Here is a 23,842-nt window from a genome sequence, read left to right as displayed (position 1 = left end):
AAAGAAAACACTTCGCACTTCTAAAACTTGGGCGCCAAATGTTTCGCATGGTCGCTCAGATAACAGAGCATTGGTCTTATGTGCAGGAAAAAAACAGAACATGATTTTATCAATTCGACCTCATATTCGAGGAATATTTACAGCGTCGGCCTTTGCTCACAAAGAATGTAGAAACCTTCTGGTTTCCGAGGCAGAACCAGACCAGCTAGACCAGAATACCCATTTGGGTAGTCATGTAGATATGCTTGAACTCAACGCTCAACTGAAGCACCTAGTTAAAGTCGGTACTGTGGGAGAGGCTCGGAAAATGTTCGATAAAATGCCTCAAAGAGATGAGATTTCCTGGACCAATATGATTTCAGGTTATGTTGGTGCCTCTGATGCCTCCGAAGCGTTGGCTTTGTTCTCAGACATGTGGGTTCAGCCTGGACTCTGCATGGACCCCTTTGTTCTTAGTGTTGCACTCAAGGGTTGTGGACTTACTTTGAACTTGTCTTATGGGGAACTCGTTCATGGGTATTCGATAAAATCGGGTTTTGTGAATTCAGTCTTTGTGGGCAGTGCTCTTCTTGACATGTATATGAAGATTGGTAAGATTGAGCGAGGATGTAGAGTCTTTGACCAAATGCCGATAAGAAATGTGGTATCTTGGACTACCATTATAACCGGGCTTGTTCGTGCCGGTTACAATGTGGAGGGTTTGGAGTATTTTTCTGAAATGTGGAGGTCAAAAGTACAGTATGATGCATATGCGTTTGCTATCTCATTGAAGGCATGTGCTGATTTGGGTGCTTTGAATTATGGTAGAGCGGTTCACACACAAACAATGAAGAAAGGGTTTGATGAGAACTCATTTGTAGCCAACTCTCTTGCTACCATGTACAATAAATGTGGCAAATTAGACTATGGGTTGCAGTTGTTTGCAAAGATGAGGATCCAGGATGTTGTTTCATGGACATCAATCATTACAACATATGTTTGGACAGGTCAAGAGGACCTTGCAATCAAAGCATTTATAAAAATGCAGGAATCCGGTGTGAGTCCTAATGAATACACTTTTGCAGCCGTTATCTCTGGATGTGCCAATCTTGCTAGAGTTGAATGGGGTGAACAATTACATGCCCGTGCTTTACACATGGGTCTTATCGCTTCTTTGTCAGTAGGAAATTCCATTGTAACCATGTATTCCAAATGTGGTCGTTTGGATTCAGCTTCTAACGTGTTTAACGAGATGGGCATAAAAGATATTGTTTCATGGAGCACTGTAATTGCAGGGTATTCTCAAGGAGGTTATGGAGAAGAAGCCTTCCAGTATTTGTCGTGGATGAGAAGGGAAGGACCAAAACCAAATGAGTTTCCTCTTGCTAGTGTATTGAGTGTTTGTGGAAGCATGGCAATGCTTGAGCAAGGGAAGCAATTGCATGCTCATGTCCTGTCTGTTGGTTTGGAGTGTACATCTATGGTACAAAGTGCTCTAGTCAATATGTATTCAAAATGTGGAAGTATAAAAGAAGCTGCAAAAATCTTTGATGTGACAGAACATGATGATATTATTTCATGGACAGCCATGATTAATGGATATGCTGAACATGGTTACTACCAAGAAGCCATTGATCTGTTTGAGAAGATTCCTAGTGCTGGTCTGAAACCAGACTCAGTCACCTTCATTGGCGTTCTTGCTGCTTGTTGCCATGCTGGATTGGTTGATCTTGGTTTCCACTACTTCAATTCGATGAGAACTAACTTTAGGATTAATCCTTCAAAAGAACACTATGGCTGCATGATTGATCTCCTCTGTCGAGCTGGACGGTTAAGTGAGGCAGAACATATGATCAAAAGTATGCCCTTTCACCAGGATGATGTTGTTTGGTCTACTCTGCTTAGAGCATGTAGGCTCCATGGTGATGTTGACTGTGGAAAACGTGCTGCAGAGGAGATTCTTAAATTAGACCCAAATTGTGCGGGGACTCATATAACCCTGGCAAATATGTTTGCTGCCAAAGGCAAGTGGAGGGAAGCAGCAGATGTAAGGAAAATGATGAGATCAAAGGGGGTAGTTAAGGAGCCCGGATGGTCATGGATAAAGGTCAAGGATCGGATTTCTGCATTTGTTGCTGGAGATAGGTCTCATCCACAAGGTGATGATATATACAGTGTGTTGGAATTACTAGCTTCAAAGACAGAAGGCACTATTCAGGAAATGAGGTCTTCATTAATTGATGTTGAAAGTTAGCATTTAGTCGATTGGAAGGTAAAAAGTTTATTTCTCCAATTTGATGAAGCTAAATCTGAGAGTTGCATATGAAAAGTTTTGAGGAGATGCTTCAAATTCAATACATAAATTACATGCAAAAAGACCAGTTTTTCGTCCATAAGTTTATACTCAACCAAGGATGTGAAACGAAGCTTTATTTAAGATGCATCTACTTATGTGGAGATCCTCCTAAGGCATGGCTGTGGCTCAAGGATAAGCATTACTGAAGACATGCAAATCTGAATCCAGAGTCACATTGAAAGGTCAAGCATTACTGAAGACATGGAAATTTATGAACTGGTCTCTTCCAAGAAAATGCACACGCTTCTGTGGAAGGTTTTGGACTTTTTCACCACCAGAGGACTAATTTATAAGTTATATTCATGAAACAACTGTTTGTTTGAGTTTTGCATTTTCTGTCACTCATCTAAATGCAATTTTCTTTTCCTTCTTTTGCTGTAAATATTTTTTTACTTATTTTTGGGCAATTTATAACATTTGTAACTGTATAGTTGGAACATGCTCAACAATACCATGCATATTGATTTCGGTACCGAATAGTGAATTTGTATACATTTCTACTTCTATGAATGACATTTAACAGAAAAGTGAAACTGAGAAGCACTGGAGGAGATCAATTGTGGTTAGAACTGAAAAAGAGGTGCATCTTACCATTATTATCTATCAATTTTCAGAGTTCACCGTTCATCCCTGAGCCAATGACGAATTACGTATACAACAAATCCCAGGCAAAACCCAGCAGCACCCAAAGCTATAACTATTCGAATCCATAAAGAGGAAATAAATGCTTTATGCACAAAAGCATTCCATAACAATAACCAAAGAATGGAGAAAATGGTTCCAAATGTAGCACCCACAACCACTTGGCTGAGTGTATGAAGTTTTTGCGAGACTCGTAACCATGACTGCAAAGACAAATCACAAAGATATGCATAAGCAATATATCCTTTCAGTTCTGTTTTCTTCAAATCAACTAAAGAAGTTTGAACACTCAAATATGTAAGCCAAGCTTCAAAGCATCATTTAACTGAAAGCAGAGCAAGATTGAATATGAATACTTACAAGATATATCCCAGTTGCTAAGGTAAAAGCACCGATTGTCAAGGTAATCTCATTTATCCCTAGCCATTCCACAACTGCAATATAGCACACAGGCAACAGAATTAGATGAGAAAATAGAGGTAGCAAATTGATATTTGACTAACACGAACGAGAAATCTACGTCCCAATTCTCATTAGAACCAACAAGAAAGCTGCATGCCAATTGTTCTTGTTGGGTTATGGGAATAGTTTTATTCATTTCCAAAACCTTTCACGATATCAAAGTTGATACAAAGTCATAGCAGAAAATGAGCTAAAGATGATACTCTTGTGCATACAGCATGGTAGACTAATGTGATGCCCACAAAAAGTGTCTATTTTCTCTCAAAAATTTCTGTGACTATAATTTGAAATTTTAAAAGTTCATAGTCTTAGTATTCTCCCCATTAACATTGCTGCACATTAGGGAATGGACCAACAATGTACATCAAGCAAACACTCTACATCAACTTGATTATAGTAGTTTACACCAATCAGCATATTTTAAGTTACAAGCATACCTTAAATCTCTCCAAACCAATTTCATTTCAGAAGTGCTCTTAAACTCAAGAGGAATTAAGAGAGATTACCTGACCAAATTGTGAACAAAACAATGTAGAAGATAGATTGTGCATGGGAAGAAGGCATTCCAGGCTCAGATCTCAATGAGGGAACAGGTCTCTCCTGGTTTAGTATCTTTTTGAGTGCCGCAGATAGAATGGTATTTGCAACAGACCCCATAGCAGCCCACATGGCTTCAGCATCATGCCTCCATAGAATCACAACAGCAAAAAGGGCAGACACAATCCACTTGCTCTATATCCAACAGAAACCAGCCACTAATATCATAAGAAGAAATACTAAAAAAAAGAACAAATAAAAAGAAAAATCAGAATGTTGATAAAACACAAAACAGGCAGAATGATTGGATTGGAAACCCAGAACTCTCATCATAGAGAGCTTTGAAATGAAACAAACCCTGTAAAACTAAGATGAAATTAGAAATTACCAACCAGTCGATTGAGTGTAGATTCCCACCCTTTATCCACAATCAGAGGACTCAATTCTGAAGGCCCATCAACATAATCATCACGTTGAAGCAATCCAACGCCTTCACCATCATCATCATCATCATCAGGGTTCCTAAAAGGTGGCATCTTTATCAGCTCAACCCCGGAGTTGGGGCCCATGGCTCTGCTCCTCCTCCCAGAAACAGCTTTCTTGGGGGCTAATAATAACCACCAGAGAAAACAAATTTTGAAGTGGGAAATAGTAGAGAAGAAATGGGTTTCAGAGATTTGAATGTGCAAGATCGGCAGGTAAAGAGTTCGAGGTTTGGCTGGTGGAAATTGGTGGCTGCTGCTGCTGATGACATGTTTTATTCAACTGGGATGGAGTGTAAGACTGAAACCCATCGACGGCCATTTCCAAAGTTTAATGTCTCTCTTGGATTGGACTAGGAAATGAGTGGCGCATCCATTACGTTATTTTGCTGAGAAAAATCCAAACATGGACCGGGTTTACATATTTCTCCCTAGCAACATTTCTGGAAAATTCCAAAGAGGTATCAAATTCTTGTGTGCGGGGTCATCGTCACACCACGTTCTGATTACGATAAATACCGTGCTTATTATTAAACAATAATTTCAAGATTTGATTCCAAAAACAAAACAAAAGTTCAACCAAACGTTTATTTCTTTTAAGAACTTTTATCCACACTAAAAAGGATCATTGGGGGTTAGAAAATGACTTTAACCAAGTATTTTTTTGGTTGAGTGTTACTTCTTTCAACTTAATTTGAATTAGTATCAAGCTCCACTCTTGCGTAAATATGAGAACGATATATGTAATTTGAATGCGATACTTTATTTTTTTTGTTTCTTTTTCAACTTGGTTTGAATAAATATCATACTCAATTAATTCACATTAATATGAGAAATATAATCTTAAGTTCGATTCTCCTCCCTCAATATCATTTGTATAAATAAATAAATAAAAACTAGTGTTAATATGAGAAGTACATATATGTATGTTGAATGCGATCCTTTGTTGTGATTGGTCACTATAATAATGTAATTATGTCGCAAGTGAATTACCAAATAGAAAAATAATCTTGAAAATATCATCTCTCTTTTTTCTCGTCATCCATTCCTACATATGAGGAGACAGTAGAAAAACTGACCGCACCAGCACTACAAAACGCATAACCAGACAAATCAGCAGTGACGAAGCTCCCATATGCACACTTCCAAACAAACAAGAAAATTCAAGCATCTACACTATAACACTAATGAAACAAGGAAGTGGCCCTAAAAGATTCCAACTCTGGCAAAGCCTCCTTGTTTGGGCTTGAAATCATGAATTTCATGCAAGAAGAGAGACTTTACCTTCAGAATAGCCACTTTCAAAGTTTTTTGAGAGTGTTAGAGATAGAGAGTGCAGTTGCAAAGTGATTTTAATATAACAATAAAATTATTTTTTTATAATATGATTCATAAATGCGGTTTATATAGCATTACATTTTGTAGTGAGGACAAAAAAAAAAAAAAATGACTTGGATTCTTTTCTTTATTTTTATACAAGCGATATTATATTTTAAACTATCGAGGAGAATTCAAACTTGATGCAAAATGAGAGACTTCCGCTCTAACCAACTTGACTAAGCTCATATATTCGAATGACTTGGACTCTTGAAAAACTAAGATAAGAGCAATTTGGAGTCTTGAGATTTTGTCGTCCATTCTCAAGTCTTTGTTTTCAATTGACAGTCTGAGTTGGAGTCAATTTTGGGATCTTCTTTCTTCTTGTTGAATTGGCTACCATTATTAATAAGTTACAGAAAAATGGAAGAGAATAGTTGACTGCTAAGGCTTTGCAATATTCTTGTAAGTCCATCTTTGTCGGTTCATTTACATTATGCCAATAGTTCCCTTCCCACAATCGTTATAAATTCATGACAATGGCAATATCCCAGTCATCAAGAAGAATGAAGAAAATAACTTAAGGTTGCTTTTTTTTTTTTTCTTAATTTTATTCCAGGAATATGAGGAATTCAAAATAAGAACTCTTTCAACGTTGTGAAGAGATATATTACTAAACCGAAAGTTTTAATTGATAACTTAAAATTAGTTTTAGTTTTCATATCCATATCTTCCACCTCTCTCTCTCATCACTTCCTCTAATTTCGGTCATCCCTTCCTTTCTCTCACCTATTTCATATATATCTATGTTTAAAACAAAATTACATTACCACTTTCAGAGGCCAAGCCAGAATTTTATTTCATGAAGTGGGCTTAACTTTGGCTGGTAATGGAGCTGGAGTGAGCTGTGGGCTTTAAGTTTAGAAACATACGTAGGAATTTTTCTTCTACGGGCTGAGCGATCAACATAACCAGAACAGCAGCGACGTGACCAAAAGTAAAAACCAGAAGAACAGTGAGGCCCTTGAACAGGTGAATGAAATCCAACTACTGTTAATATGAAGGTCCATATTTATATATGCACCCTCACCATATCGAACACTCTGTTAATATATTAGTGTTCATAATTCATATGGATAATTTTGGACTGTCAAGGGAAAAATGAAGAACAAGCCCATGTACGTCTCTTTTCTAGATGATGCGCTTTTTTTAAATATATTAATTAATGGAAAATAAGATATTCGAACTTGAAACATCTTTAACATTAACAGAAAAAAAATATTGTTGGGCTAAGAGTTAGTTGATATGTGACGGTGGACTCGATTTTAAAGATTAAGCACACAACACTTTGAAAAGATTAGTCGTTCCTCTTTGTAAAACATAAAAAGGGAGTCAAATATATGTCATGTTTGTGTGGAGCTTACTAAGACCACATCATCCACACACAATAAAGCCAAACTAAAATTGAATACAAGACTTAAACTGAAAGGTGAAGGAACTGTCTGTAGCAGCCTTTACATATATTCTCTTCATCTTTACAGCCAAGAAAGTCCCATTATCATCAACAAAAAGCTTCGGCTTTTATATCAAAATCACTTTCAAAATAATTATGTTGCAAACTCTGCCAACAATGGAACTCCCTCACAGACACTGACTGCATGCAGATTCCGGAGAAGCAAATTTTCCACCACTAAAAGCTCCTTTATCTGCTTTTGTTTACTCCATCCAAATGCTTTATGGATAATATTAGATATGTAGCCTCAAGGATCAATCCAAGAGTAATAATAATGCAGAGCAGGACAAAGCCAAATTGCAGAATTTATGGAACAAATGGAGCCCATGTAATTTAAATTGTTTTCTTTGGTTGGTGATGGATAATTTTGCAGTTTCTTTCATCTCCTAGAAAATGTTGTTGAATTCTAAATCGTAAGGAACAAGCCCTAGATCTTTTTTCTGCACAACCTGAATGGGAAGTGAAGTATAAAAAATTAGTATAATCATGAATTATATGATATTATGTGCTCCCGTTACGTTACGAATTCATTCAAATTATAACACGGATATATTAATTATCGTATGCAAGTTGTAATATGAGTGAACTGTCGACTGAAGACTGGGCCAAAATGTGTTATAACATCAGTATCAGTCAACCCATAACATGTGAAAACTAAAGGAGTCAAAAAGTGAAACATGCGTGGTAGAAGACTAGCTCTGAAAGCTAGCTTTAATGTTGTGGACTGGGTGGTGAGTGTTTTGGGTGGGGCATTGCCACGCGTAGGAAGCAGGTTAAACGGCGTGGAGAAGGAGATGGTGAAGCCGGGGCCTGAACGGGACTGGACTGGACTGGACTGTAGGCAGGCGTCCATCACTCTGTCAATAAAACTGGCTGCTTATTTTCAATCTGCACAAAGGAAAAGAAAGCTTCAAGGACAAAAGAGAAGACTGAGGACTGAATATGCAACCCTAGGAGAAAGACTTTCATGACACGGGAATAGTTCTAGTTTGCTATTTATAACCAATAAAGCTATGACATGCATGATAACACTTCCACATAAGCTGGCATGGCTATTATTAGTCGAAAACAGTAAAACAATGTTATTCCCGTAAATAACCTTAGACAGTCTAATTTTCTATATTATATATAATATTTGATCAATTCACCATTAATTCATTGGGGTCCCTATCAATCCCCTATCCATTAGAAAGAAGAAACTCAACCCAGTCAACCAAACTCATTTGAAATTATTTCATTTCAAAATTTGTTTTCAAATATTATTATTTATTTATATTTGTAGATTCATTAATTGTTTGACTAGCAGGTTTCCCAATGGACCAGCCCTCCGATTGAGCTTATTTCTGAATTAAATTTGTCTCGGGAAATAAATTTAGGTCGCGTGTCTGTCAAACCACCCTATCTAGCTCTCTGCACTCTGCAATCTCGGTAAGAAAGGACCAGCAGCTGATCATCAGAGATCGTTTCCTTTCCTGACTAAATTTTCCTGAAAAAGAGAAGAAAATTCAAAGTAAATATATTTATTTTTGGTTTGTTTCTGGGCTATATGGATTACTACTTACACGCTGAAAAAAATATATTGAAATTTAATTAAATGGACGTACAATGAGTTTCAGGTGATAACATTTGAATGCACGCATAGCCCTGCCATGCACTGTGCACGAACTTGATTCACTGAGGCAGTATGCACCGTAGTTTGTGCACATAAATTAGTTTTGTCCCCTATCCCTAACCATACATAGTACGGTATATATATCTTTTTCGGAAACCCTATTTATATGGTGGAAAAAACTTGGCTCTTTAAAGTTGGGAAGTTATATTGTATAAATGTTTCGATAGACAGATGCGATAATCTATTTGTTGGATCAAAGAATTTCTCCGACTGATGACGTTTTTCTTCTATTTGATTAATTATCATGTGTTTTAAATCAAAAAACGGGAAACAAGTCTTGGGGGAAGTAAAAGAAAAGAAAGGTAAATGATGATTTAGAACCAAGCAAATGAAAGTATAGAGGGGCTATGTACAGTTGAATTTGAATTGGTACACACCACAGCACATGAGGAATATGTTGGGTCGAACCAACAGCCAGAGCTAGGGTGGGCACCTTAAATCGAAATACTGAAACCGTACTTAACCGCACCGTACCATACTGATTTCATATGGTATGGGGAGATATTCAACCGTATCGTACCAATATAATATGATATGATAGCGGTATCAAGATTTTGGTACCGGTCAATACTGTACCGTATTGAATAGTATAACTTTATGTTTTTGTCATTTATGTTTGAATTGTGTTTGTATTTTTGTAAGTCATAAGGTATAATTTTAACTATTTTGGTTTGTAAGTCATAAGACATGAGTTTTAACCATTTGAGTTTGATGAATTTGTTGATGGATAAATATTGATTTGGTTGATTTGGATATTGAATATGTTGATTAGGATTTGGATATTGAATATGTTGAATCTTTGAATTTGTAACTTAGTCATCACTTATTGTGGTGTTGAATATTGAATTGGTTCCTTTTTTAGTTGTATCATTTTGGTACCGAAATGATATCGATACCGTACCGATACCGATTTGGCATGGTACGATATGGTACCAGTTTTGGCAAACTATAATCTCATACCGTATCATACCGATTTAAATTTCGATATCAGTAGCGATACGAGCTCAATACCGTACCATATCGTACCGTGCTCACCCCTAGCCAGAGCACACGAGGCACGCAGAGATGGAATCATATATTGAAACAGAGCACCTCACGTGACCTAAAGACCACATCTTGTCATCGTGACACATTTTTTACTCATTACCCCCAAACCGCAATATGATTCTTAAGAAACTTAGGCCTGTGTTTATGCATGGAGGTAAAAAAAGAAAAAGAAAAAATCAAGTTACAAAAGAATCTTAGGTTTGTGTTTGAGTTAAAATGTCGATTTTAGGTTTGGGTTTATGTTATCATGATTTATATACAGTCAAGTATCGATTTAAGGAATGATGCAAGTCTAAGATGGATTTAAATCATGAGCTTTATCAAACTTGAATCTCAAATTAATATAATTATATTAAAGGATTTATACGAATATGGTACTAATAACTTAGGAAGTAACCATGTTTAACATCTTTAAGCAAAAACCAAATCATAGTTGGAAAAATTATTTGAAAAGATAAACCCGATCACGCATAGGAATGACCTCTAGAAAGTTGTTTTAGCTAGTTCATGCTCTATATTTTAAGAAATATTTATGCTCGCTATTTTAACTTAATGTGTATTCTTATCACCACTCTTTTTAATTCTTGACACGTGTTTATATACAAAATTATAATTAACTTTTTACTTTATATTCATGAAACGATGTGATTCATATGTACACATATCAAGTGTGAAAATAGACCCTGAGTTAAAGTGGTGAGCTAAAAATGCTCAACTATATTTTAAATAGTAAAAATTTCTTCCTATATATATTTCTCCCTCCATAAAATATAAAGTATTGTATAAGTAGTCACTATAGCAATTTCTCTCTCCTCAAATTTGTTGTATAGTGAGAGAAAGATAGATAAGTATTATTGGAGCACCATTTTTTTAATTTTCTATATTTAATCTTTTCTTGTAATGAAAAAAATTTAAAAGGAAAAAACAACCATTAAATAAAGCCAAAGGATTTTTGGGAGATTCTATAAAAGGCAAAAGCATGGTCGTGACAAACTGACAAGTGCTTCACTTTGTTCAATTCTTCCTCCGTTTCATTTCCTCTGCAACATTTTCCCCCCAAGTTTTTTTTTCCTTTCCCTCTGAACTTTCCCGGAAAATCAATCAACCCCAATGCCATAATAAAAAATTTCAATTTTCTCTCACCGTTAATAATTAATTAATTGCACCTTCAGCATCCGCCGATCGCTTTCGTTTCTCTATCTCTCTGTGGAAATGGAGGCGTGGGATTTCCACGACGTGAAAGCAGAGAAAGCGAGCGCGATGCGAAGGTACAATCGCCTCCGGAGTGTTGCGAAACTCTTTCGCTTCGCCGAGCTCGGCGCCGGCGTTGTCTTCGTCTCCTGGACCTTCTCTCGTCTCCCCATCGCACTCACTCTCTCGCGTGAATACTTCCGCCTCCTCTTCGGCGTCGTTTCGAGCCCCCTCTTCGTCTTCTTCCTCTGCCACGTCATCATCGCATCTCTCGTCCTCAAGTCCCGCCACGTCGCCTCGGCTCATAACAAAGACGGCGCCGTCGAAGCCAAGCTCTGCGAGGAGCTCATCGAAAACGGCGGTGGAGGTGGCGGCAGCGGCAGCAGTTCGAAGTCTCAGTTTGGAGACGACGTCATTTCGGGCGTGAGGGAGGAGGAGGAGGTTGTGTACCAGGACAAGCAGATCGTTTCCGAGGTGAACTCGGCCGATCCGAAAGCGGACACTGACTCGGCCTCGGACTCAGAATCGGAGTTTCCGAAGATTATTCGGAGAACGAGGTCGGAGAAGTTCGAGAGAGAGCCGAAAACGGAGAAGCTAAGGCGATCGGAGACCGAGATTGGCCGGAAAATCATGAGTGCAGGCGAGGATTATCCGCCGGAAAATATGGAGGCGGAGGACAATCTGAGTAACGAGGAGTTTCAGCGCACCATAGAAGCCTTCATAGAGAAGCAGTTGAAGTTTCGTCACCAGGAGTCTCTGGCCATTGTTCTTCCAAACAAGAGCTAATCTGAATTAGAGGGGGGAAAAAAAAAAAGAGGAGAGAGAGACAATTAAAATGTGGGTTAATTGGATGTAAGCCACGACACGGCTACCTGACGCTATGTACAGTAATTTCTGGTGAAAATATTGGGTTTAAATAATCTTACTACAATCCTTTTTGCTGAATTAGTTTGTTTCGCGTTTTTCTATTCCGGTGAATATGGCGATGACATGTAAAATAATTTTTTCACGTGTCGTTAATTGGGGATAGCAAAACAATACTATTTTCGTTGCATGTATGTTTTTTGGGTTGGATTGAGACTGTTTTGCTATCCATGTTTCATGTATGTTCTTTTGATTGGATTGAGATGAGTCTGACGATGCAAGGAATTTGTTAATTAGGGATTTTATTCTGAAAATCTGAACATTATGCTTCTGCACCAAGTGGACTACATAATTGAGGAAAGGAACCAATATATTATACACTGTGATGTGATATGTATTATTTGGTATTTTTCTGGTATAATTAAATGGTGGCAAAATAGAGCCCAGGAATCGAATTGAATTCCAACTTCCATAAAAAGAGTTGTATGCGTGTAAATATGCTTTTGTTACCTTTGATTGATACACGCGCAATTATAGAAAATTCAGTATTTTACCGGTAAAGAAGCCACTACGTTTGAAATTCAATTTCTTTTTTTCTTTTTTTAAATATATAATATTTGAAAATTCTCACTTGTACGAAGCTCTAAAACATTATGGTGGTTAGTTAATTAATGAAAATAAAAATTATGGTGCCTAAAGTTAAAGAAAACCATCAATTCAGCAAAAATTATAATTACGTAACAATGAGTTTGACTAATTTGTTAGAACAGTGAGCTCGTCCCCTTACATTCAAATTCGAATCCTCATTTTCGTGATTTATATTAATTTAAAGTAGTATAGACTATTATTTGTATATTTACATATATAATCCTCATTACCACCAAGTGGCTTTTCAATCCGCAGCTAATACACAACAAACTTTGATTGTTGACAAGAAACACTAATTTTCAGAAAGAAAGAAAAAGTTCAATAGTTGATTCTAGTAGGTATGTAATATGGTGTATAATTGATAATGTAATGATCACTCGCACCATTAAGCATTGCCCCACCCACCCAAGCAAATCATATTATTATTATTATTATTATTTTTGGAATGATCATATTCTTATTCACTGTTAAGTAACACAATTATATAGTGGATAAAACAGCAACAACCGCAAACGATCCATTAATATGGTAGTTTGGAGCAATTACTTCCCCATAAAAAATATAAATTTGAATCATAGCATCCGTATATTGTGTGCAACATTAGTATATTATTACCCCAATGAAAACAACACCGACCAATCATCATGAAGTTATATGGCAATAATTTTCCAACCAAAGTGTACTTTAACTACACCTGTGATCTCCGGACGGAAAGTCACTTCTACTTTCTTTCTTTTTATCGACAGAGATTTTATTCTTTTTAGTGAAGTGATTTTCGATTTCAACCTTACTTTCTTTCTTTTATGCATAAAAAAATAGAACCCACATACCCGAATGAGCCTTTAAAAAAAAAAAAATAACAACTTATGTTTCTATCACAGTCAAAATTGTTTGCCAACCAGTTTATTTTTATGTTTAATTGATTAGATAGAGGGGGAAATTGTAAGTGGCAGGTGCCAACAATGAATGCACATTTGATATATTAAGGGATTAATCAGAATGTAAAAAAAAGTTGAGAAGTCTTTCAAAAGAAGTGCTTGTTAGGAGAAAATTGAGAACCCCACAATTATTTCCCACAAGTTGAAGAAGACCTTCATTCATTCATTATCACAATCTCGAGCCGGAAGAAACTTCAGATGGATTTTTGGTGCTTCTCTAGAACTTCATCATGATTAAGACTATTTTCAAAGTACTCTAAGGTATATTAGCCTTTGTTCCCTAAAGCAATAAGTTTAATATAATCATAGTTAGCCTTTTGTCCAATCAAAATTAATATTTGACTGGTTTAATTATCCTCTCTTTTTATGTTAATACATGATATATGCATTGCCTGCATTTGAGGTCCCAGTCCCACTCACCTGGAAAAGTAATTTAAACCCATCTAAATCTATATTCTCCAAACCACTTGTTTCATGAAATATTATTATTATTATTATTATTTAGGTAAAGAAGGATTAAATTATATGTAATTAGTCTATCAGAACAAATTTATGTTCAAAACTTTAGATACTTTGTCTACCAACATGACAAGATCTAATTGATGTCATAATATCGTTCCTAATAAGAAATTTTTTTTAGTACAAATGATTAGGAAGCGGGGTTTATACAAATATTCATTGGATGCCAAGGTTTCGAATAAGGATAACTCAGTTGTTCATGACAATATATCAACCATAAAAGAAGGGCATCAATTCCCTTTCAAGTCATCGGACAGCATCTATTTCCAAATATTCTGCCACAATTTTATCTCCAATTCTGCTAATAAAATCCACTCCCCATTGCTGGTTTGGATATTAGAACTGCTTCATGGCTTAATAGTAATAATCTGCTTTATCACTGAATCAGATTCCAACATAGAACCATACCATACCATCACATGATTGATAGCCTTCTGCAGAATTTAAATCATCCCCAAAACTGGTTTACCCTTTTACTCTATAGTTTTTACTTAACCTCTCCTACACACAGACCAATAATTAATGGGAAAAGCTATAGCCAGACACATGTGATATATTATGCTATATGTGAACCATCAAACCATCAAACCATCAAACCATCACAGGTTTCTATTGACCAAAAAAAAAAAGGCCTTCACAGTTCATCATCTTCCTGTGGAAAGCTTGGAGATGTGTCTCTGCATCAAACACATTGCATTTCCCAATGCAACTCCTGTGATGAGTTGACTTGACAAGATGTGAATCAAAACATAGATCAATAAAAACATAAACGAGAAAAGAGTAGTTGTCATTTGTCCAATGCATACGTGTCTAGCAGAGATTATGAGCTCAAAATAACCCAAGAGAGGGGTCCCCCGAGACAAGAAAAGAAATGGTGACAAGAGATTGAAAAAATTATAATTAGCATAGGGCAGACTAAAATTATAATTAGCCGTACCTGAAATGGTTAAATTTAAATTGGAAATGGGGCATTTTTATTATTCGAAGATAGCTCATCAGAAGTGGAAATTCAGTTAGATGGTTCATTCATCATCTCTTGATTGGAATAATCAATCATATTATTCGATATTATTCGTACTTTAACATGCGAATTAGTAACATTACGTGAATGAACTGTCTTTTATTATTTTTTGTAAAGAAGCGTTTGCTTGAAAAGGAAATTGGGAGTTGGGAATATTTGAGGGAATGCAATATGATGGGCAATCATATCATATCACATACAGGTAGGTGGTATAGGGAAACTTTTGGTAAAGATAAGTTAGCTTGGTTGGGTTCTGAAATTGACAGCCTTGTCTCATGTATGGTTTAGCTAAGTGCTATATGGGGGACCATATCGGTCTGTTGCATTCTCTTTTTAAATAATTGCATGTCATCATCTCTTGCAAAGCCTGATTTTCTTGTTTGTGAAGAACCCTTTTTGTCAATTCTTACACTTTTGCTTTTTAAATTTAAGAAGATGAGAACAAAGTACATAAATCAACATTGCTTTGTACGTTCTATATATCATCACAGTTTAGAACTAGCGACTAGCCTTGACACTGCTGAGATCGGATCCCTTCAGAAGAAAAATCTTTTGGGTTTATGAGAGAGAAGGATGAAACAGATTACAAGAAAAAAATGGCTACAAAGTGAAAAAGAACAAAATTGTTGGGGAAATTATAAGTTATATGAAGGTACACACATATGTGAGAGGTCGATCGACTGATAATAAAAAAAATCTTTATTTGAAGTTTTCCCAACATAGAATTAGAGCATCTCCAACCGATGTGTTAAAAGTGCCACATAGACATTTAACCGCTAGAAATAACATCTCACATCACTCTAACCGATATGTCAAAGCTTACGTGGAATGAAGGCTGGAGGTTGAGATGTTATTTTTGACATCCAAAAAGTAAGATGTCAAATGAATATTTTATTTTTTTTAAAGACAGTTGTATGCTACTTTCATTTATTATTTTCTTATTATTTTCTTCTTCTTTATCTTAAATGATTTGACTATTACAATAATTATTTATTTGACATATCGAGTGGAGTGTAAAACTGTGTAAATGTCAAATTACCACATCAGCCATCAAATTTAAATTTGATGTTTGGTATTTGATATCTCCCTTGGAGATGCTCTTAGCGGTGAATATAAATCAAGCCAATTCAACTCAATTAAAAATTAGGTTGAATTAGTAGTTACGAATATTTACACATGTACCTAAGATTCAATTTTTCCGTTTTCCAATATTTCTTGTGTTTAAAATTAAAAAAAAGAAAAAGCAAAAAAAAGAAGCTAGGTTGTCAATTTCATTTTTAACTTTGAGGTCAATTTTGACAAATAGAAAAACAGAGCCTAAAATGAAGAAGAAAAAAGAAAAAGAGAAAGACCTTAATAGGCCCAATTAAAGGAACCCACTTGACTACTCGAGCCCAAAATGACTACTGGAGCTCAATAGGCTTTATTATATTTTTCCTCTTCTTCTTCTTCTTCTTTTTTTGGGCCAATAGTTAGAGCGTAATATCACTATTACGTTAAAAAAATGTAAATTTGGGAAAACACGGTGACTAATTTGGATAAATTTGTTTCTCAATTAAATTGTATTTTCATGTAAAACTCAGTTACCAAAAAAGTATTTAACCCAAACATAAAATAAATTGTATGCAAAGCAATATCACTACCTTTTTCAAATAAAAGCCATATCACTAATGCACTCCTCTCCTTCATCCTCTCAGTTGATGGATAATAATACTTCACAGATTATTTCTTTTTCCTTTTTTTTGGGGGTGATTTATGACTATTAACACTTAAATTTTTTTTCCCTTTAAAAAATAAAAGCCTTTAAATTAATCTAACCTATGGGAAGGGGATTCGAAATTGGATGTAGGGCGGGCTCATTGTCTTGGCCAACTGGCATAACCCACGTTTGCCTGGAATTTTTTTTCCGTTGATCTCATTAAATCTAACAGTAGACCAGCATGAGTTTCTTTGTAAACTAGACTTAGAATTAAAAATCACAATCACAATAGATAAGATCAGAGTAGCTGTTGCAACAACATCCCTATGGCTTACATTCATAATTTTCTAAGTACAATCCCAAAACTGATGGGGTTAATGTCTCCTTTGGCAGATTCCTCATCAATCAATCTTCCATAAGTCTCAAACAAACTGTCCAAGAGTTTTTCTCCAAAATGCTTGGCAATCATTGATTCTTGAATAGCCCTCACAGTCCTTGCACAACTTGTTCCATAGCTCTCATTATCCTTGTCCCCCCTCTGATCCAGCTCTAGCACCTCCAACCTGTCCAATTCAAAAGAACCCTCTTTCCTCACTTCATCTTCTATTTCATCTCTGGATGGAGCATAGAAATGCACATCATATGAATCAAGCTTTTCCTCCTCCACTTCTCCCTAAAAACCAAAACAGAAAAAAATAAATAAATTAAAAGCTCCATAAGTGTTTAAGTCATCTCTGGATGGTGTGCATATATTATTAGTACCTTGGAAACCAAAATGGCAATGGACTGAGAGAGAAGCTCCCAGAAGAAAGAGTTGCCTCTGTCAACATGATCAGGGCCTCTCCTACCCAGCAAGATCAACACCATTCTTCCTCCTACAGTCAACTCCTCAGACCTTGACTTAAGGAACAAAGTGAAGTCTTCTTGAAATTGCTTCAGGTAAGCTTGAGACACTCCAGGAGGGCTTGATTCAGAAATGTGAACACTTCCTTTGTTTATTGACTTCCCCTGCTCATAGATGGCTGGAGGAACCTGCATGGCATTTGGTCATTACATAAACAGTAAAAAAGCAAATTAATAAATATGAAATTCAGGAATGTGAATATCGCACTCTAGACAGCCAGTGTAAACTGCAGGATGAGTAGACAAAGTGCAAGGAATTGTTGGGAAAAAGTCTTCCATAAAATGAGCCTGGATAGCCTCCTATATAAATAGAAGCAGACCCATCATTTCTTTCTTTGCTGAGGCCTTTAGAGAAGTCTGGCAAGGCCTTGAAGATGGAGTTGAAGTCATTGGATGGAAGATCATTAAGGTACACTCTGAACTCTGGTGTTGGGTGAAAGATTTTTCTACTTGTCCCTTGGACTGCTTCAATGATGTCTTTGATAATTGATAGGGTGTTGGGGCCAGATGAACAACCCAAGTCAGCTATGCCTAAGCTCTTTGGAGTTGTGGTGAGGTAAAGTTCTTGTATTGCCTCTAATGTTATGTCCTTCACCATATCAGAAACCTCCTTCTGTCACAATAGAAAATCAAAAACACAAAAAAGAAGAACATGTAAGGAAATAAACATTGTGAAATCAAATTACTAAGTGAGAGTGAGAGTGAGAGTGAGAGTGAGAGAGAGAGAGAGAGAGAGAGAGAGAGACCTGAAGTGAAGAATTTCTTGCATAGCTAGTATGGCCAACCCCTCCATTCATGTGGAAGACTTTCTCTACATCCATGCTTGTTGAAGCTGCCTTGAACTTGGTGGTGCCTTGCTTTCTTCACTGTTATTATAAAGACAAGTTCAAATGATGCATCTCTTTACCCTTTGGGGGCACCTATCCTTTTTAAAATACATATATTCTTCATCATGGTAATTCATATTGCCTTTTCATAATCCAACTGTCATGATTATGGGTACAGTTTGTGGCTTGGCAACCTATCTCCAAAATGGCCCATCATTGCTTTGCTTAATCCGAACAGTAGAGAATATATCGTATCCTATTGGACATTGCCTAAGCTTAATCCCTTGGTAAACAAGCACTAAAAATGTTTAACATAGCATAAAACACGGCAATTTTTTACTGCAGAAGGTATGACATTTCTTACTTTTGACTTGGAATTGTCTTTCAAAAACTTCTGGCTTTGGACATTATCTGCTCCTCAATTTGAAAAGTCTGTTTGTTGGCCAATGACCAACTTTCGTGCCTGAAATGAAGTCATATTGATGGAGATGGTTCAAGCTTTTAGTGCATGATGATAAGGCTTATAAGCTGGCTTTAGTCCCAAACTTTTCCCCAAGTTGTCTGGGGAAGCAGGACTTTGCGAATCACTGAGACGCACTGTTTACCCTGGTTGAAATTTTTTGACATACTTTACCTGGTTGTCTATATCCTGTCACAAAGAGCACGCCTGGTGGACACATGTCGGCTGAGGGGGCAGTGACTGGTGCCCATGAGGCTGTGTTATCCAACACATACATGAACTTCAAAGATGAGTCCCGGTATTGGTCCTCGCTACAATTACAGAATCAATAAACAGATTGTGAATCACTATCATTGCTATTTGGAATAGCATGGAATAAGTGGAAGTTGGGTTTGTTGTGCTCAGAGCACCAAATGGAAACAAATAATTATCTAATAAAAAAACAGAAAATGCTTCTTATTAGTGAGGTTACCAAGTACAAAGAGAAAATAAGATTTCTCACAAAATGACTCTTCTAACAGTTCCTACAGGAGCCTCTTTTATAGCCATAAGTCATAATTGAGACACGTGTACTGTAATTATTCTCCAACCAAAAAAAAAGTTCTATAATTATTCACATAGGTCATAATTGAGCTACGAGTCAACAAGGTTGTGGTCAATTCTAAAATATTAGTAGTACTGAAACACAGTCATGTGATATAATTATTTTAGGTGTTATAATATAGGCGGACATACTTTAATGTCTAGTGTTAATCAACAAAATACATGTTACAATATATGTGATACGTTTTAACATGTGGTAGTGTTTTAGTACCATCCAATAATTTCTCGTTAGGTTAGTATACTTTATTATTTTTTCCAATAATTTGAATAAAAGAATAACTAGAACTTTTAAATATATAGTTTCATCTATTGAATTAAATAGCAAATGATTACATTGAAAAGATGATTTGATTGTCTTAAAAAAAAAGATGATTTGATTGAGAAATTTTGTGTCACTAGTACAATATGAGTACATCCCTCTTCTTGCTTTATTATTATTATTATTATTTTGGCTATTTTCAGGTAAAAAAACATCTCTTAGGCATGGGCTAATTACATTTTGGGCCTAAAAGCTTTGTTCAAAATCTGTCAAACCCAAATGGAAAATAATTTCTACCCAGAAAGTTTCCAGGTTCATGAATAAATTTGACCTTTGTTTCAACTGTGAACTCCATAATAACATGTAATGCTATTAAAATCAACCATGACTTCTTCCCACTTATCATGCACTATAAAAAAAAATAAAATAAAAACAGATGTGTCTGTCGTGGAGTTTGTGTCCATTTACAAGAACTACAAGCATGACGGGGTTGTGGTGGACCGCTGAAAGAGGAGCAAAGCAGACGAAGGAGAAAAAAAGCGGAGACACGCATATGAGGCCAATAATTCTCCTTTTTGTATCGCTTTTTAGCTTTTGCTTCTTCAACATAATGCGTTTGGCAATCAATGCTTTTCTTGTCTTCTTGGCCTCAGCTCGTTGTGACCTAACTTCAAAGAGAATCCACGGAATCATTTTAAAGCCGTAGAGCTTATTTCATTTACTTTTCAGAGGATAGACTGTCTGTCCTCCTGCACATAGTCCATTGGTGATTGGCCATCTTTGCTTACGAGGAGGAACTTTTTTGTGAATTTGCACTTTTGGTTTGAGGAATCAATGCAGTGGAGTACCAGCAAAGTCAACTTTATCCACCCCTCATGGGTTGTAGACTCTACTCTTTGATTTTCAGACCCGAGTAATTTTTGGGTGAGCGTGAGATTGTCGTATACTTCAGGTCCACTCGTTCAATCCACCTTCGAATCCCTCTCAAGTCTCACCTACACGCGACTATAACATGTCTCAAAAACAATGCTGTGGGATGAGTTTATCTCTTCATGAATTGAGGAGCGCCGGATGGCACGGATCCATTGCATTGCCTGATAACTTAACATGTGATGTGAGCAAATAAGACAGTACATAAATGGACAAAGAGATCTAACGAGGAAGCTGCACACTGTATTGCCATTGTAACCTAGTTATCTTGCATCCTAAAGAAACAAAAAAGAAGACACAGAAATTATGGAATTCATAAATAATTTACATAAACAGTTGAAGAGAGAAACATGCACCTTTCTTTGTTTACAACGACAATTAGGTGGGCTATCTCCACCTGCTTATTTATATTTGTTATTGTTGGTTTGTGTTTAGCCGATTGTACATGTTGATGGAAGACATTATTCTACGAAACCTAGAATCACTGTCAAGGATTTTCTTAATCAGTTGGTAGATTCTTCTGCTTGCTTGATACATTTCAGACCTTGTTTTTTTTCTCTAAATTCTATCCATCACTCTATGTGCAGACAAAAAAAATGAAGTTCAAAAAAATAAATCAACTGTCAAAACGCTTTCATACAGCTACCCAGTTATATACAGGGAAGAAAATTTCCTTCGATACAGAGACATAAACTTCATTTCCTTTGTTATGAAATGTGTCGTTTTTAGTAATTAAAGTAAAATCAATTGTATTATTGTAAAGGTTAAAATGGCAAAAATAATATATATTTGGTTTTGTGACAAAGTCAAACAGCAGACATGTCATATGCATGCATCTTGATGATCTCTCCACTTTGTTAATTAAAAGAACCCGCCATGCTTTCTTGATGATTGCAGACCAAATGTCTCAAGTTTGAATTTCCACGTACGACATCATAGTTGTGTGTAAGAGAAATTCCACATTTTCTGTAGTTTAGACTATCGCTTGTACTTAAAGAAAGGATTATAGACTTATAATAGTCAAATTAGTCCCTATCCTCTGATTGATTGGATCACATATTTGTCAACATATGACTCCTGTTCTCTAGTCTTTTATATATATATATATATATATATATATTTATATATGTATATATATAATATTTTTCTAGTTAGCTTGTGTCTTGAATTTCCTCATATTGGTGTAACTTCTACTCCTTTTAGGTTAGGATATTTGGTTATTTAATAGGATTGCCATATGGTGGACGGTGGTTGATGGCATGGGGAATCAAATTGTTGTCAAATAAAAACAAGTCAATGAAACATACGGGTTTCATCTCCTACACTTCGTTAGTCTTCATTTTCATCAAGTTGATATAATATATGTTGGGTTAGGATATATATATATATATATATATATATATATAGGACATGTTGGACAAGGGACAGCTTAAGAGATGAGCCTAGCTAGAAAAAGGTGAGCAACCCAAAGCTCCATATTACACATTTAGTTCTCTTCCTAGCTGAGATGATCTTCTTTAAATAACACTATGTATGCCAAGAATCCACCCACCTAGCTAGTTTAGGAGATATTGAAAAACAGAGAGAGTATATATTTGTAGCTCTTCAATGGTACAAAGGACTGTCCTGAAGGTTGACATATCATGCCTAAAATGCAAGAAGAAGCTGATCAAGGCAGTGAGTGGCCTGAAAGGTAACATGATCATGTCCCTTTTGAATCTTGTTTTCCCATAGGTATAGATTTCTTTTACCATCACTTTCTCTACCTATGGAACAAGAATCCGTAGCCATGATGTAGGGAATATATGATATATGTTAACATTAGTCGTTTATGTATACGATAAATGCCAGCGTCAGTTGTTTACGTCTGCATAAATGAATACTAATTGTTGATTGATATAAACCTCATGAACTACATATAAATTAATACTCGAAAACCTACCACGTAGGCGCACGTGTGAACTATTTACAACAGCAAAACTCGAGCGAAGATTAAACCTCGTGTGAGCTATTAATTAGGATCATAAATCTAGCTAATTTGGTCTTGTAGTTGTTGTTTATAAGTGGTTTTATTGTTGTTATTTCTACGTTATTTCGTCAATGAATTGTAGGCGTGGATAAAGTTGAAGCTGATGCAGCCAAGGGAACTTTGACTGTAACAGGCGACTGTGATCCATATGAAATAATAGTTCGCGCTAGAAAAGTTGGCAAATTTGTTGAAGTAGTGAGTATTGGGCCTCCTCCTCCTCCAGCTAAACAGCCTGGGCCGAAGAAGGAAGAAAAGAAACCAGACCCGAGGCCCCAACATATTTGCATGCCCCCTGACTATGTTATTGTAAGGGCATGTGATGAGCCCAACCCCTCTTGCTCTATCATGTGATAAAGTCAAATAGTCAATCCATGATTATTTTGTTTAGGTCAATGATTTTTGTATGATGGTGGTCGTCCGATCTGGTTAATGTAAATTTGGCTTTTAATTATTATGTAGTACTGGAATATAATTAGTTTACTTGTTATAATATCATCATGAATGTTTATTGATACTATCATTTACCTTATATTATAACACGACTGATTATACCATTTGATAACATTTTAGTTACATACAATAATTTTTTGGACTTTAGAACACAAATTAGAATGTTTCTATAGTCGATCATATGTGAGACACATGAACAATTTCAAATCATTGATGCATATGCGTCAGACAATTGGAAATCTTGATGTAAGCATTCCTCCACAAATTATACCATACTTGCTCTATCTTTTACCATCCAGCAAAAATAAAATTTTGAAAAATAAAGGGTAAATTACTCAAATAGTTCTCAAACTTATACTTAATTTACATTTTGGTCAATCAACTAAATTATTCGTTTAAATGGTCCATCAACTATATATCATTCGTTGCAGTGGTCATACCGTCTAATTTTATGTTAGATTTAACCTAATTTTAAGGTAAATAATGACCAATTT

The 23,842-nt window shown here is 36.0% G+C and overlaps 5 protein-coding genes across 5 annotated transcripts; 3 read left to right on the top strand and 2 right to left on the bottom strand.

The window, feature by feature from the left end:
• Positions 1-2,383, top strand: LOC103340278 (putative pentatricopeptide repeat-containing protein At3g47840). The gene has a single exon (XM_008243671.3). The coding sequence runs from the start codon at positions 101-103 to the stop codon at positions 2,231-2,233; it is 2,133 nt and encodes a 710-aa protein (XP_008241893.3). The 5' UTR covers positions 1-100; the 3' UTR covers positions 2,234-2,383.
• A 515-nt stretch (positions 2,384-2,898) lies between these two features.
• On the bottom strand, positions 2,899-4,862 carry LPPEPSILON2 (Phosphatidic acid phosphatase (PAP2) family protein). Its single transcript, XM_008243493.2, has 4 exons — positions 4,369-4,862; positions 3,946-4,171; positions 3,338-3,411; positions 2,899-3,180 (listed from the first exon to the last, which is right to left on the bottom strand). Exons 1-4 carry the CDS (start codon positions 4,543-4,545, stop codon positions 2,953-2,955), a joined length of 705 nt encoding a protein of 234 aa, XP_008241715.2. The 5' UTR covers positions 4,546-4,862; the 3' UTR covers positions 2,899-2,952.
• Positions 4,863-10,994: 6,132 nt separating this feature from the next.
• Positions 10,995-12,143, top strand: LOC103340120 (tRNA-methyltransferase non-catalytic subunit trm6MTase subunit). Its single transcript, XM_008243494.3, has one exon. It carries the CDS (start codon positions 11,220-11,222, stop codon positions 11,982-11,984), a length of 765 nt encoding a protein of 254 aa, XP_008241716.2. The 5' UTR covers positions 10,995-11,219; the 3' UTR covers positions 11,985-12,143.
• A 4,990-nt stretch (positions 12,144-17,133) lies between these two features.
• LOC103340121 (S-adenosyl-L-methionine-dependent methyltransferases superfamily protein) lies at positions 17,134-18,705 on the bottom strand. Its single transcript, XM_008243495.3, has 4 exons — positions 18,537-18,705; positions 17,999-18,403; positions 17,650-17,919; positions 17,134-17,560 (listed from the first exon to the last, which is right to left on the bottom strand). The coding sequence occupies exons 1-4, from the start codon at positions 18,609-18,611 to the stop codon at positions 17,225-17,227; spliced, it is 1,086 nt and encodes a 361-aa protein (XP_008241717.1). The 5' UTR covers positions 18,612-18,705; the 3' UTR covers positions 17,134-17,224.
• Positions 18,706-22,295: 3,590 nt separating this feature from the next.
• LOC103340122 (heavy metal-associated isoprenylated plant protein 2-like) lies at positions 22,296-23,418 on the top strand. The gene is made up of 2 exons (XM_008243496.2): positions 22,296-22,562; positions 22,981-23,418. The coding sequence occupies exons 1-2, from the start codon at positions 22,478-22,480 to the stop codon at positions 23,247-23,249; spliced, it is 354 nt and encodes a 117-aa protein (XP_008241718.2). The 5' UTR covers positions 22,296-22,477; the 3' UTR covers positions 23,250-23,418.
• The last annotated feature ends 424 nt before the right edge of the window (positions 23,419-23,842 follow it).

Source organism: Prunus mume, linkage group LG8, assembly GCF_029339155.1.
Source record: "Prunus mume cultivar Tortuosa linkage group LG8, ASM2933915v1, whole genome shotgun sequence".
Classification (NCBI taxonomy): domain Eukaryota; kingdom Viridiplantae; phylum Streptophyta; class Magnoliopsida; order Rosales; family Rosaceae; genus Prunus; species Prunus mume.
Note: the sequence above shows the minus strand (reverse complement) of the source record. Positions and strands in the feature narration are given on the sequence as shown.

Excerpts from the sequence above, each read along its gene's own strand:
- LOC103340278 (XM_008243671.3), top strand. The coding sequence starts at position 101 with ATGATTTTATCAATTCGACCTCATATTCGAGGAATATTTACAGCGTCG.
- LPPEPSILON2 (XM_008243493.2), bottom strand. The coding sequence starts at position 4,545 with ATGGGCCCCAACTCCGGGGTTGAGCTGATAAAGATGCCACCTTTTAGG. Across the intron at positions 3,412-3,945 it reads TTTGTTCACAATTTGGTCAG|TTGTGGAATGGCTAGGGATA; the intron begins GTAATCTCTCTT and ends GCTATATTGCAG. Across the intron at positions 3,181-3,337 it reads TAGCAACTGGGATATATCTT|TCATGGTTACGAGTCTCGCA; the intron begins GTAAGTATTCAT and ends TTGTCTTTGCAG.
- LOC103340120 (XM_008243494.3), top strand. The coding sequence starts at position 11,220 with ATGGAGGCGTGGGATTTCCACGACGTGAAAGCAGAGAAAGCGAGCGCG.
- LOC103340121 (XM_008243495.3), bottom strand. The coding sequence starts at position 18,611 with ATGGATGTAGAGAAAGTCTTCCACATGAATGGAGGGGTTGGCCATACT. Across the intron at positions 18,404-18,536 it reads CAAGAAATTCTTCACTTCAG|AAGGAGGTTTCTGATATGGT; the intron begins GTCTCTCTCTCT and ends CTATTGTGACAG. Across the intron at positions 17,920-17,998 it reads GTTTACACTGGCTGTCTAGA|GTTCCTCCAGCCATCTATGA; the intron begins GTGCGATATTCA and ends AATGCCATGCAG.
- LOC103340122 (XM_008243496.2), top strand. The coding sequence starts at position 22,478 with ATGGTACAAAGGACTGTCCTGAAGGTTGACATATCATGCCTAAAATGC. Across the intron at positions 22,563-22,980 it reads GGCAGTGAGTGGCCTGAAAG|GCGTGGATAAAGTTGAAGCT; the intron begins GTAACATGATCA and ends AATGAATTGTAG.